Raw genomic sequence first — 14,730 nt, 5'->3', positions numbered from 1 at the left:
TATTAGTTAAAAATACCAACATACAGCATAGACCATCCTTATGTTAGTCGAAAAATGCCATCATACAGCATGGACTGTGCTTATGACAGCAGAGAATGGCTGAGAACTGTAAATGAAGTACTTCAAATTTGATTCTTTTGTATAATTTGAATGCATTAAAAATTGTAAAATAGGTTTTTAATAGAGTTGTCTTCATAAAATATATAAAATATACAACTGTACTGCTTGTCTAGAGCTGTGGAATATAATCAGAGGTCACACTACCAGGCGAAGTGGGCAACTAAGTCACCTAAATAAATGTAAACTTCACTTTTTCTGTTAGGAAAGCAAAAATGCCTTTGCTCTGGTGGCCTAGTGGTTAAAGTATCTGCCTCAGCAGCAGGAGGTCATGGGTTCAAACCCCAGCAGTCATACCAAAGACTTACAAAAACAGTACTTAGAGCTACCTGGCTTGGCGCTCAGCGTTAAGAGGTTAGTGTTAGGACTGGTCTGCCTTTAAACTGCCACACTGCAGATATCATAGCGATATATGACTGAAAAATAGTTAAAAGCTACATCGCAAATCCTAATCACACTTTGCCATGTCATTTTTTTGAGAGGTACATTGACTAACCATACCTTTCGAGATGCCCTCTTGCTTTAGCCAGGTTAGTTTTGGAGTTGTAGCCAAAGGTATTCATCAAGCCATCAGTAGCTAGGCCTAGTTTTGATATCAATTAGGCTGACAAACAAGCTCTCGCACATTCACAGGCATGTGATAGCTGATTGATCATTGACCATTTCCTGAATATGTTAGCATCTATAAACTTGTCACTACCTGATTAACCCATGTTATGCTTGGATGATGAAAAAAACATACAAACTTGTGTTTTATGGATAGAATCAATGAACTGGATATTTTAACTGCGTCTGGTTCACTATTTTGTCATAAAATTAGTTTAAAACTGTAAGTGTACCAGTAATGGTGAAATAATGTCAGACATCGCTATGTCTGGGAAGTACCAGTTTATTACATTGTCTTGTTTTCGTAAATAATTGGGCAAATATATTCAGAAAAATATATAATTCATAATAAGCAAAGCCTATGTATGATGTTTATTAAGATTTAACTTCAAAATGCAGTTACCTGGGTCAGAATGTATGGGACAATGCTTTGTAGTAGAATTCACGAGAAGCATATTAAGGTCAAAGTTGTTTTCTGACTTGACTCATATTTGTGAAAATAGAGGGAAAAAAGTTGCGAAGCAGGTAATATTTAATCAATGCCTAATATTAATACAAGTACGTAGACAAATAAATAAACCATAAATTTGCCATCCTATCTTGGACTAATGGAATGAAGCTATATAAAGTGAGTGATTACATTACGAAAACCCCTCCTAATAAAAATAGATGCACTCATGTGGGTGTTGATTCAGTTGGAAAGAAGGGTTTAGTTCATATACCGACTGTAAAGGAGCCATGTCTGTAATTTTATGCATTTTAGTAATGTATTGTCCACAACAAAAAAATGGGGACAAACACTGTGATCTGAAGATATGTGTGCATTTGCCGTCATGTACATGGTGCAGGGGTTGTTTCAAATACATTTAGAAATCTTTGAAAGTGCCATTATTGTGAACTTTTAGAAAGTATAAAAAATAAATACAAAAACATAACAAAAATTGATTAAGCATTTTTATTAACTTGCAATTACCATAATGTAATCTGGTTACTCACTTAAATTTTGTTATAATGTTGGTTCTGTTTTTCTCTTGTAGAGTCATATGGCCAAAATAACTCAGAAAAATTTTCTACTTTAAAATAAAGTATTACTTAAATTCAGTATTAACTCTTTACCTTCTGCTGACGCATGTATGCGACCATAAAAATAGCCTTGTAACCCCAGAGACGCATATACAAGCAGCAAGTATTTGATGAAGGTAAAGAGTTAAATGCAAATATGAATACTGGGAAATAGAGGGCATAATTCAAATAAGAGAACACATTATATAAACACGTTTTTGTACTCTTTTCGTACCACCAATCTTTGCAAGTTATTTGGGTAAACTTTGTTTACAGAGATTTCATTTTATTATTAAAATCTTTAAACATCATTTGTATACAGTAATTTGGCATTAACCTTTACCTCATAGAGTGTAGTTGCAAAGTGCAGCATGCTATAAATAGAACACCTGTTACCTAGTCGACTCCATGCGTATACGGTTGCCTGTGAACTGTTAAACAATGTAGTGTATGTTACGTTTAGCAGCAATTTTAACCATTTTACATTTTTGGTACACATCTATTATGTGTGGAAAAATTTAAGAGTTAAGTCCGATTGTTATAGCTTTGTAATTATTTATCACGGAGGAATTTTTTATGTGCTTTAAAATTTTGAGAGAACTCGTTCACCGTCATGTCAGTGAGGCCACGTGACCAACTGTAGCTGCCATTTCTCATACTCGAAATTTACAAGATTTTCATCTGCATCTACATCACTAAGTCATCTAAATTTGATAATTTATAAATACTAATTGCTGCCTATGTCAATATCAGAGCCTTTACCTAGGTTATTGAATCTTTCATAGTTGTGATTCTAATCGTGAAAACTTCGTTGAAAGACAAATGGATAAAAATCACTAAACTCATTACAGTCAATATGCCATGAGGCTATAATAAATACAAATTCCCATTCATTGGTCTTATTTATAAATTTATTACTGAACTATTGGAAATCCTGCAACAGTTTCCTAAAATAAGTAAAACCAACCAAGGTCTTATTATTTTCTCACCCACTATTTTCCCTTTTCAAACAATTTACATTATATTATAAAACCAAAAAGTAATGCATGTGCATTGAAACTGAGTTGGCATGTCAAAACAGTGAACCAATTCCATAAACAAAGCAACTTAGAGGGCTGTAGAGAAACCTGACCGAGAGATATGACCTAAAAAAATCTGTGGTTAAGTCCAAGTCAAACTGAATATGTTCAGCACATCCAATTAAACAAAAGATTTTCTTTAAATAAAGTCATTGTTACATTAGTTTCTAAACCCATCAACAAAGATCTGTGTCAACATGTACTATCATTGTTTAAATTAAACTAGCAACCCTGGATAGTGCCTATTCCTTATACCATGTGCACTAAATTTGTATTAAAATCAATACTGATAATAACACTTTTATGAAATAAACTTTACTTAAAAGGGTTTTAAATTATCTATAATAGCATATAAATTTCGTTAACACACCCCTGCTGCCTCGATAACTCGTTGTACTTTACCTCCCTCATCTCCTGAGTGCCTCGATAACGTGGCTGAGTTTACCTAGCTTGTATCCCGGGCGCTGAGTTTGAGTGGCAGTATTTGTCTAGGCCTGTATCTCACATGACAAGTTAAATCGGTGCATACCATTGGTTGATTTGAATCCATTTCCTAATTATGCAGGCAGCTTAACCAATAAAATTGTAGCGTACATAGATAGAGTGAACATTGCTGAACAGAGGGGAAAAAATCTGACTTTGATAGCAGCAGAAATAGTGAAAATATAAACATCTGAAAATGATGCAAATTGACGAGAATCAGCCACTGGGAGCAGACTTTTACTTGACAGATTCTGACGGAGAATTTTTAGGATTTTAGTCAGACGAGATTGATAGTGACATTGAGATAGCTACTGGAGATAAAAGCGGTGGTGATTAGAATGAGAATGTTGAAGAAGAAGGAAAGAAGATCTGATTGATGGATCGTAAATGATAAAACACACACTGACAAGAGACTATACAAAGGACCAACACCAGGGCCAACAACGGATTTAGACCCTGATGCAAATGAATTTAATTTTTTGGAGCTTTTTTCTTTTGAAGAATTGTTAAAATAAATGTTGTTAACATGAGTGTTCATAATTTAAGGTTTGTTAAGTGTTTTACTACTTTTAAAATTTTCAGTGAGAGTTCTAAGGAAGAAAGGTGAGTGAAGAACAAGTAAAATATGCCCATTGGTGTACAGTATTCACAGGATGTTAGGTTTACAAGAGATGACAAGTGGAATTTCTGTGTACATAAAATATAATTATTTCATGTGTTGATGGTGTTAATTATTGAGTGTGAATTCATAATGGATTTTATGGATTATTCATGGCAAGAGAAACAAATTGGTAATAAAATCATTTATTTCATCTTTATGCATTAGTTTTATTTCTGCATGTAGCATGAAATGTATACCATTATGTATGTAATTTTATTGAGAACTGCTGTGCCAAATTTCAGCTTAATTAAACGAATACAAATAAAATAATAACAAATTTATTGCAAGTAACCCCTCTCTATAAAAGTCAGCAAGTCTCAGGGATACAAGCATTGGTAAGGCTATGTATGTTTTATTGTATAACCATATGGTCATGTAAGTATCAGTCAGTTATCAAAATTGATGGCTCTCAGTTAATTGCTATTTCCTGTGTGTGCATGTTGACACAAGTGTTTGTTTTACAGATGTGGGTCACTAGAACTTCATGAATATTAATGAGGTATTCATCAATTGAATGGGGAATGAATGATGTTTCCGATGGTGTTTTGAAAATTTGCAAATGATGGTGGCATGTTGACCTTGTGCTGAGAAAATAGTCCCTAAAGTCTCGCCGATTTTTTTCAACTCATGAATGTTACATTTCAATTTTCAATATACCTTTATAAAATACACATTCCAATTTTTCTTCCAATACCAGATTTGTTTTTTGTAACAATTAGTTATGTACCCGCATTTAATTTTGAAAGTATGCCTTTCACGAGGTTGACCTTTATAACACAACGTGAGCAAAGTTGCCTTACTGGTTCGCAATAAACAACATCGATGTGAAAAATCGGCTATCACAAGACAAATGCTGTGATTTAGGTACACTGTTAGAATGTTTTGTATCGGTAAGCAATTCTTGTGTATATTTATTTATGAAATATTTTGTGAAATATAGTGTAAATTTTAGCGTATAAATGATTGTCCTCATGTTGACATGTACATGTAGATTTGACAGATTTACTCTCAAATTATTTTACAGTTTACTTCTTCAAAACTTGCATCTAAATACAAATTAACCCTTTACCTCTTTGGACGCCTCTACACCATTCGCATCGAATCGCCTTTTGACGCCTCTACAAAAGTCATTTAGAAGCGCCTTTTGACGTTGGCTGTAAACATCAGCCATTTTGAGTCCCGTTAGATACTACATTCATTTCTGCGAATGACAATTACGTCAGATCAGGTGGTCACTGTTCATGCACTTGTCGATATCTGCTATTTAAAATAACTGGGTCTTAATCTCCACTCTCCAAAATGGAGGTCGCAGATTTCATTCAGTACTAAGTTTTGACAATTTGAATCACAACTATGAAAACTTCAATAACTTAGGTAAAGGCTCTGATATTGATGTAGGCAGCAGTTAGTGAGAATTGAGAAGGAAACATTCAAACGTGAAATTTGTTGTGAATGTTTTTATGTTTAAATAGATGACCTGATTAGATTTTCTAACCTCTAGGATTTTATTTAAAATTTTCTTCAGTTTTGATTTTTTGGAAAATTCAAATATTAGTGTGCAGTGGGATCATGTGTTTCATAAACATAAAATAAATGTAGTCATAGCAGGTGGATTATGTATCTGGGGTTATAACTCCTGAATTATGGATGGGGGAGGGTGTCAGGAATGGGGTATTGGAGGCTGTTTTATTTAAAGTATAGGCATTGGCTGTGATGAGCCAGTTAATTAGCTCTACTTGAAAAAAAATTTGTCTGATGAAGACATTTAAACTTTATTTTATTTTGACTGACAGGGAGCATTTGGAGCCCTCCAGAAGATTTGTGAGGATTCAGCTGAGGCCCTGGACAGTGACAGTAGTCGACCTCTGAACATTCTGATCCCTAAATTCCTGCAGTTCTTTAAAAATTCCAGTCCAAAAATACGGTAAGGAGGCAAAAAGAAACATTTAAAATTTAGGTAAATCTTTAAGCAAAATCATATATATATGCTGAAGAGATGCAAAAATTATTGTGACATCTAAATAATATCGAAGTAATAATAATAATATTAATATATAAAATAACTTTACTTGAGGCTATCATAAACTGGCTCAGGCTTTCAATAGCTCATGACTTATTATGTGAGTAATTGTACTGTCATGAACTGGCTTGGGTTTTAAATTTAGCCCATGACATATTATGTGAGTAATTATACTGTCATTAGCTGGCTTGGACTTTAAATAGCACATGACTTGTTATGTGAGTAATTATACTGTCATGAACTGGCTTGGGCTTTAAATTTAGCCCATGATATGCTATGTGAGTAATTATACTGTCATGAACTTGCTTGGGCTTTAAATTTAGCCCATGACATACTATGTGAGTAATTATACTGTCATGAACTAGCTTGGACTTTAAATAGCACATGACTTGTTATGTGAGCAATTATACTGTCATGAACTGGCTTGGGCTTTAACTTTAGCCCTTGACTTATTATGTGAGTAATTATAGTGTCATGAAATGACTCTGGCTTTAAATAGCACATGACTTATTATGTAATTATATTGTCATGAACTGATTTGGGCTTTAAATTTAGCCCATGACCTATTAAATGAGTAATTATACTAACATGAACTGGTTTATGTTTTAATTGAGCCCATGACCTGTTATGAGAGTAATTTTAATACCCTGCAATAACAGAGCTTGTAGAATCTTAATATACACTCATTGCCAACTGCATAGAGAAAATCAGAAGAAAGCAAGTCAGAAAGTTTGACACTGGTATGTCAAAGGAGGCACCACTTTAGTTATATTTTCTTCAGTGCACAGCATATATTTAAAGCCCTTCTATAGAGACCTACTTTGTTCAGATCCATTGATTTGTCCATATATCCAGCTGTCGGTCACTCCTTCTAATTGTATATAAACAGTTTGGTTCCACATAATATCTTTACTCAGACTGGTATATTTCAAGAAAATTATATATGCAGCTTTTTTTTATTAGACTTTGAATGAGATTATTTTTAGTGTTCCGTCAGATCATTTATAGGAGTTGATTGTTTGTTATAACTTTGTTTCTGCAGGATAACATGAGTAAGAAATGTTGTAATTCAAACAAATTTATGCAGCTTTATATTCATGGGATAGCAAGTGGGTGGGTTTTCAGCATTTCACTTCATAATTTACAGGAGTTGCTGCTCTTGAATGCCAGTTTTCTCCAAAGTTTGCTTTCCTAAGTCAAGTTTTTCTGTTTAAGTTCTGCCCCTCCCCCCCAAAAAAATGGTAATTGTGCAGGACCCTTTGCACTTGTAAAAATATCTATTTTTCCTTTTCTATTATTAGCTCCTTGCATTGTTGGGATGCAGATTATTGTTTATACCTGTTTCAGATCCCATGCCATTGCGTGTGTGAATCAATTCATCATCAGCCGTACACAAGCTCTTATGGTCCACATTGATTCATTCATTGAGGTAAGTTATAATAATTTTTGTATAAGATCTCTTTAACCCTACAGTCAGTATCTGGAATTGGGAGTGATATGGGTCCTAATAGTGGTGTGGCATTGTTCTTTTACACAAAATGTGTGAATAAGGCATTAACAGCACTGGGCATGTTCAAAACATTGACCTGATATGTGCAGTTCACATTGAAGCTAGACTGAATACCAGAGCATCATCATGGTCGATTACATAAACTGACCATTTATTTTCATTATTTTATTATTTATTGCTTGATTTCAATAAAATAACGGCTTTCCATTTATAGTGTCTGTTATTACCTTAACATACTCCTACATCCAATCATAAAACAAATCCCAGTGATGCAAATTGTTTTGAATCAGACGAAATAGATCCAGTATTTATATATGTAAATATAAAATGTGAATAAAATTAACACTGATTACAAAGTTGGTGCGCAATTTTTTGTGTGTTAGACAGAGGCCCAGGGCTGTTTTGAGAAAAAAAAATCACAAGCCATGCCTCAAATTTTCACAAGTCCTGACTTGGATTTCATGTGCATAAAAGGACCCTTTATTTCTTCCTATATTTTTTTAACTATTATTTATTACACAGCATTGCAATTGCTATGCTTTAAACATGAACAGAAACAAACAAAATCAAATTATTTGCTTGGTCTCTAATTTCATTGAAATGATGACAGTTTTAATTACAAAACTGCGTATGCTGTTGGTGTGCACCTTTGCTACCTTTGATCCTGTTATTACTTTTAACACCTCAAAACATTCTTGAAAATTTGATGTCCCGTTTTCCTTCAACTCTGTTAGAACAGAGCTCCACAACACTGATTGTTATGGTATTAAGACTCTTCCCCCCTGCCAGTCATAAATAGGCTCTATCTCTTGTACTAACTACCATCATAATAATGTGTCAGCAGATCTTGATAATTGATCAACAAATTCTAATGATCGTAATGCCACTCCATCATATACAGTATGTTTACTGGCTGTGCTTTTGAAGATTCTTCATCTCAGTTGTACACATTGCAGCAAAGTTTAAATAGTGCTGTTTTAAAATTTAAGTAGGTTGCAGATTGTTTTTGCTGATAACTGCCAACTCAACCTACCTTCGTATGAGTCAAGTCTAAGGCTTGGCCAATGTGGGTATGTGAGAAAGCTAAGCAGTAGTGTCCTGTGGATCAGTGGTTCTTACTGGTGTTTTACCAAGTTCTTCCACTACCAGTTATGCTAGCTTCCATATATAGCCTGTTTTGCACTGAGAAACTAAAACAAAGACAACCTCTACAGAACTTAAGGTTGGGTATACAAGTGATTGACTGTGTGGTGGAAATGCAGTCGACAACCTCTACAGAACTTAAGGATGGGATTACGAGTGATTGACTGTGTGTTGGAAATGCAGTTGACAACCTCTACAGAACTTAAGGATGGGTATACGAATTGATTGACTATGTGATGGAAATACAGTCAGGTTATGGTCATTTATATTGAGAAGTGTTAAAAAAAAGACTTTAAAACATGACATAAACAAGTGAATATGGATTTTCATTTTTGCATTTTACCACTAATTAAATAATTGTGATTCAGTATGACACCCATTTTGGTTCTGCTTTTATGTTTAGTTATATTTTTTTATGCCCTATTAAGAGGCCACATCTATGACCAGATTGCCACTCCCCCTTTTTCCAACTTTATGAGTGGAGAGCACCCAGATCTAATAAATCCTAGATTGCAACCAAGTCTTTCCCCTTCCCATCCTCCCCCTCTTCCCCTTCCCCCTTCCCTCACTTTGCCTTCTCTTCCTCCCCCTGTTCTAGGCAGTTTGCATAATTTATCTATAGACACTGGTTGAAATGGGTTTCATTCATAGATTCCTTCCAGCTTTCCTTATCAGTTTATCATTTTGAATGCTTTTGCTTATATATACAGTAAAGAGGTAGCTTGCTCAGGATTTTGTATATTACATCTGGACTGGAGATCTGCATTTTTGCACATTTAACATTGGCACTTTCTACATGCAACAGTGGATGAACTAGTATCAATATTTTGAAATAGCTAAAGCTGGAACTATACGCCCTGAGTAATGCTGTACACAACAATGGAACCCATTTATATTTTTGTTCAAAATTTCAGACACCAATATTATGTTCTGTTTCAGAATTTGTTTTTCCTTGCAACAGATGAGGATACAGAAGTAAGGAAGAATGTCTGTAGAGCCCTAGTCATGTTGGTGGAAGTCAGAATTGACAGACTCATTCCACATATCAACAGCATCATTGAGGTAAAGACAGACAGTTGTACAAGTACAGAATAATAACCTAATTTCTGTCATGGAAAATGATTCATTTTCACAATAAATACACTAGGATATTACTGGGACCCGTATTAATACCCAAGACTTTGATCCTCACCCTCCCACCCCAAAAAACACAATGTGAAGTTACTAATGCTTGATGTTCTAGGGGTAAAATAGGATCTTTTTTTCAGTATAGTTTACAACCAACACACAACCTTTTTTAGGACTTGAACATGGAAGTCTACATTTATCCACAAAATACGTGGCGTCTAATATATAGGATTTTGTGAAGCCATTATTGAAAATGGAGTTCAAGACCAGAAACCAGAAATTACTGAAGCCAGTGTTTCCCTTTACGCACATTTGTGCGTCAGGGATGCACGCTTGCGTCAGGGACACACGGTGGAGAAAATTGACGCACACATTTTGTTGCTGTGCGTTGTTTTACGCAAAGGATTTTCATAATGTGATCAGGATTTATTTAATACCCAATGCATTGACAATGGATGACATCATATATACTTCGAGCATAGGTATTGACTGGTTCCCCGCTTTGTTTCCTCCCTGCCTTGCGATCCTCTCTTCGTATAGCAGAGTGCAACGCAGGAAAAATGTGAAACAATGAACCAGACTAGCATAGACAATGTTATGACGGAGTAGCTTCCCCTAATCTCGCGAGCTCTCACACGATTTCCATCGAGCTCAGCAAGCTGTTATCTAGATATTTAACCTCAATCCTAGAAAGTGATCTCCAGATTAAAACGTCGTGCACTAAAAATCATTAGCGAAGAAAGTGAAAGAAGCAGAACACAGAAGAGTAACTGTGGATCTAACTTTAATGAAAAATGGAGAAAATAATTCCCTTGACTGGAATTTGGCACATCCATTAGGATTACCAGTGTGACTTTTGATAGGGTGATTGTGAAGACTGCAAAAGTGACTAATCCTTTCATGACAGGGTTTTAGAGTTTTAAAAAATCTGCCCTCATTCGCCACAAGATATCTGGAGAACACATTATAACCCAAGACATTCTTTCACAACAAAGAAATCAGTAAACTTGCAGAGACAGATGCGTTATTTGGATTACAAAGTCAGCGGGTCATTGCAGATTTTGTTGGTTTTTAACTTTGCTGCAATAAAAGAAAGATCTTAAAGTTCAGGTGTAACTTATTAGAAAGAAGATGAATCATTATCCTCCTTGATTTTTGGATAAATGTGCTCTAGGACGAAGTACAATGAAACCAATGATAGTACACATTTTATTAACTACCATTTGGTTAAAAAGATAAATTTGGCTTTTTGTATTGGCTTGTATGTAATGTGTTGGGCTTTAATATTGTTTCATATTGAATATAAGGAGACTGTTAAAAGTAAGACTTTAAAAGAAAAATGAACTAATAAAATTATTCTTTGTATTGACAATGCATTTGTTTGTTAATTGTGCATGTTGGTTTATTTGTATGTTTAGAGAGAGAGAGAGAGTGAGTATGTTGTGCAAGTTGCAATATCCTATTTCAAGCTCAAAACGTATGAGTCATATGAAAATTTGTCAGTACATTTTTGACCCCCACATTTTTTTATTTGATCCCCAGTTCTGACACCAAGGTGTTTTTTTTATTACTCTCAATTTTACACCCCCCTGGGGGATACACTGCTGAAGCTCTGTTATGTTCCTCTAATCAAATTTTGCACAGAAACATTCTGAACAGTGGTAAATTGACCAGTATGTTTGACTAAAAATATTTACAGGCAGTGCAGTCTTTCATTTGGAGCCCATATGTAGTGCAAGTGTCGTAAATGTATATAGATCTTATCCTATTGAAGCACAGGGTATTGTGATGCAGTCAGTAAGTAGATTTGTATGGTCATTAGTGTATAAATTGTCTTTGAATTACCATGACACCACTAAATTTAAACACATGGAACTTGGATAATGATAGTTATGACTGTATATTGTAAATTGACTGAATAAATAATTAGACTTTGATATTGAAATAGTGTTTAATAATTCTGAGATGATTGTTTCAAACATAATGTATGGAAATAAAAAGTTCAAGGATTGTTGTTGTCTTTTTATACTTAAGTCGGAAAATATCATTAGCCACTGGGCGTTTCTTCAGTTGTTTTATGAGAGAACATGAATTTATCCTGATTTTAAGTTTATTATCAAATGTATTACTTTGCAAAAAATACATAGATGTAATAATTTATTTCAGTATATGATGTTGCGGACACAGGATGATGATGACAGCGTTGCACTGGAAGCATGTGAGTTCTGGCTGTCATTGGCAGAGCAGTCGATCTGTAAAGAGGTACTGGCTCCGCACATCAACCGACTGATTCCAATTTTGGTGAAAGGCATGAAGTATTCTGAGATTGATATTATCCTTCTCAAGGTATGCCACAGGACAAAACTTAAAATTTGTATGGTCTAGAAAAGAACTTAAAGTCCATTTCCCATGATTCTCTATATATGTATTTGTTCATGATAGTGCTATAATTAGAATTTAAAACTGCCTGCAAGAATCTTTCTTGATATTGTCTTTAACAGGATCTATGCAAAATGCATACAAAATAGGAAAGTGTATGTAATGGTAGGAATTTTTTGGGTGGTCTCCTTTGAAAAAGCTACACTTGAATTAAATTACCTTTTATTATTGCATTGCCAGACCTGCCAAATGTTATGATTTGACCATAAATCTTATTAAGATGACCTTTAAATTGCAGACTTGCACTTAAAATGATGAAAATATTGTTACAGTAAGATCTGGATACTGAAGTTTCCATGTTTAATCCAGATATGGGTTTTATATAATAGATTCAGTGGAGTAGGTCAGGGAACAACTCTTACTTAACAGAAGTACCTTGGATGCTTTAGACTTTCAGACAGACTCTATTTTTCATGCAAAATGCTTGCATGATCAAACTGTTGCTTATGCAGTTTATAGAAATGGCTTCCAACAAGCAAAAAAGGGAAATGAAGTACCTTCAAATGTTTTAAGTCTTGAAAGAAGCATAAAAAATGAATTATTCGTGTTCCTGGGGGCAGAAATCTGGAAAGGCAACAATTGCGTCTATTGGACTTTGTTGTCTTCATTGAGTACTTGTTGTGGGAGGGATGATTGCTTTATGTTGTATGCATTGAGTACTAATTGTGGGAGGGATGATTGCTTTATGTTGTATGCATTGAGTACTCATGGGAGGGATGATTGCTTAATGTTGTATACATTGAGTACTCATGGGAGGGATTGCTTTATGTTGTATGCATTGAGTACTTGTTGTGGGAGGGATGATTGCTTAATGTTGTATGCATTGAGTACTCTTTGTGGGAGAGATGATTGTCATAATCACGTGAACTTATAACCCAATCCCCCAAAAGATTACATCAGATTGAGAAATCTTGCTAGAAGCCTTTTAGCTCCATGGCATTGGGAGATGAAACTGCTGGGGGTAATAAAGGTTTTAAGTGTACTTAACATGCTTTTTAGTTGAACATAATGTTTGTCTTCACTGCATCAGTTTCAGATCTCACTTTTGGAATTTTCAAATGCACGTTTTCACATTGGCAATAACCGTTTATGATATTTTGTTACACCTTTTTAAAAATAGATTGAACTTGTGAAGGAATTTTGACTGCCATGCTGAGAAAATATTATTAGGTATGGAAGGCTTGCATTTCTTCCCTTTTGTGGGAGTTTAGTCTCCAGTCCAAACTAATTATTCCCTCCAGTTATTATTGAAGGACCAGTATTGAAAAGAACATGATCTCAGTCCAACTGCTTAGTCACATGGAATACCTTTTTTCCCTGGACTACATACACAGTACTCCTGTGCTGTATTGCTTATCAAAATTCACCTTTGTTGTCTTCATTAAATCACTTTTAGGTCCATCACACATCTTTTGGTTTTGTGAGTGTTTATCAGTACATGAAGTTTAATTTCTCCATTCCCCAGACTTGAACCCTAAGCCTTCTGGCAATTAGGCAAGAAGATTCTAAAATCTGGAAAAGCTTTCTGGAGCCTCATCTCATCCAGATCTTTTGTTGTTTTAATACTCAGTGATAGTCCAAGAGCTTACAGGGGCAAAGAGTACACCGGGCAATATAATGCATGTTCATTCCCTCCATTAAAATTCGGCTGCTGGCTTTTTCCTCCAGGTATAGAGTTTATTCTCCAGATTAACCTCATAACCCCTTCCCCCCTTTCTGGACATGGGTGTCAAATGTGGGGTTATTGGCTTTGGCTTAGGCATGCCTACTGATCAGTACCTTTGAAGCCTGAGGCCCACACTCCAGTGATGATAGCCTGACATGCCATTCTCTTTTCTGCAGCCTCCTTTTTGTCTTTTGAGGTAGGAATTGTCTCTAGCAGCAATTTAGTTCTTGCTGAGTCTGTTGGGAATATGTTGCATCATGTGCTCACTGTATCAATAGTGCTTTGAGCAGAGCTTATGTCCAAAGAAATGCCACCTTGGAGACATTTGGTCTTTCAGGGTCACTTTTCAGGCTCAAGGACTGTCAAAATAGCCCCAGTTGCACTCTCACACTTGCTGCCCTATGGATTCTTTTCGCAAGTTCTTCATGGTTGTCTTCAAGGAATGGTCTCTGCATCAGTTGCTAGTAAAGTCACTTTCTAACTGGGGAGGAGACCCTTATTGGACTTGTTCACTAATAGACTATGACAAGCTCAATTTGTATGTCTTTCCACTACCAGATCAATGGACTTGAGTGGTGGATGCTTTCAGTCTAAATTGGGATCATCAGTACATGTTTGCCTTCCCAGGTTTGAAAATAATTCTACAGATGTTCACCAGGTCAGGATTTCCACCCCACCCCCCTTCCAATGGCCCCAACAGTTGTGGTTCAGTGACTTCTTCTTTTAGCAGATGAGCCCAGGAGGATCACTACACAGTAGAAGGTGGATTTTCAACCTTCATGCTTGAATCATCTCAAGTGATCAGTCCCCCCCCCC

The 14,730-nt window shown here is 35.3% G+C and overlaps 1 protein-coding gene across 5 annotated transcripts in view; it reads left to right on the top strand.

Moving 5' to 3' along the window:
* Positions 1-14,730, top strand: part of LOC149807383 (transportin-1-like) — a 123,241-nt gene that overhangs the window by 40,559 nt on the left and 67,952 nt on the right. For all 5 annotated transcript variants that reach the window (XR_016422489.1, XR_016422488.1, XR_016422487.1 and 2 more), the window contains exons 4-7: positions 5,802-5,932; positions 7,376-7,457; positions 9,621-9,743; positions 11,976-12,155. Coding sequence is in view for 2 of the 5 variants with exons in the window: in XM_089965995.1 (XP_089822121.1) it covers positions 5,802-5,932; positions 7,376-7,457; positions 9,621-9,743; positions 11,976-12,155 (516 nt within the window). In the remaining 3 variants the exon portion in view is untranslated. The remainder of the gene's footprint in view (positions 1-5,801; positions 5,933-7,375; positions 7,458-9,620; positions 9,744-11,975; positions 12,156-14,730) is intronic.

The sequence above is a fragment of the Sinohyriopsis cumingii genome, chromosome 1 (assembly GCF_028554795.1).
Source record: "Sinohyriopsis cumingii isolate HCF-2022 chromosome 1, ASM2855479v2, whole genome shotgun sequence".
In the NCBI taxonomy this organism is placed as follows: Eukaryota; Metazoa; Mollusca; class Bivalvia; order Unionida; family Unionidae; genus Sinohyriopsis; species Sinohyriopsis cumingii.
This window is presented reverse-complemented; position numbering and strand designations above follow the sequence as displayed.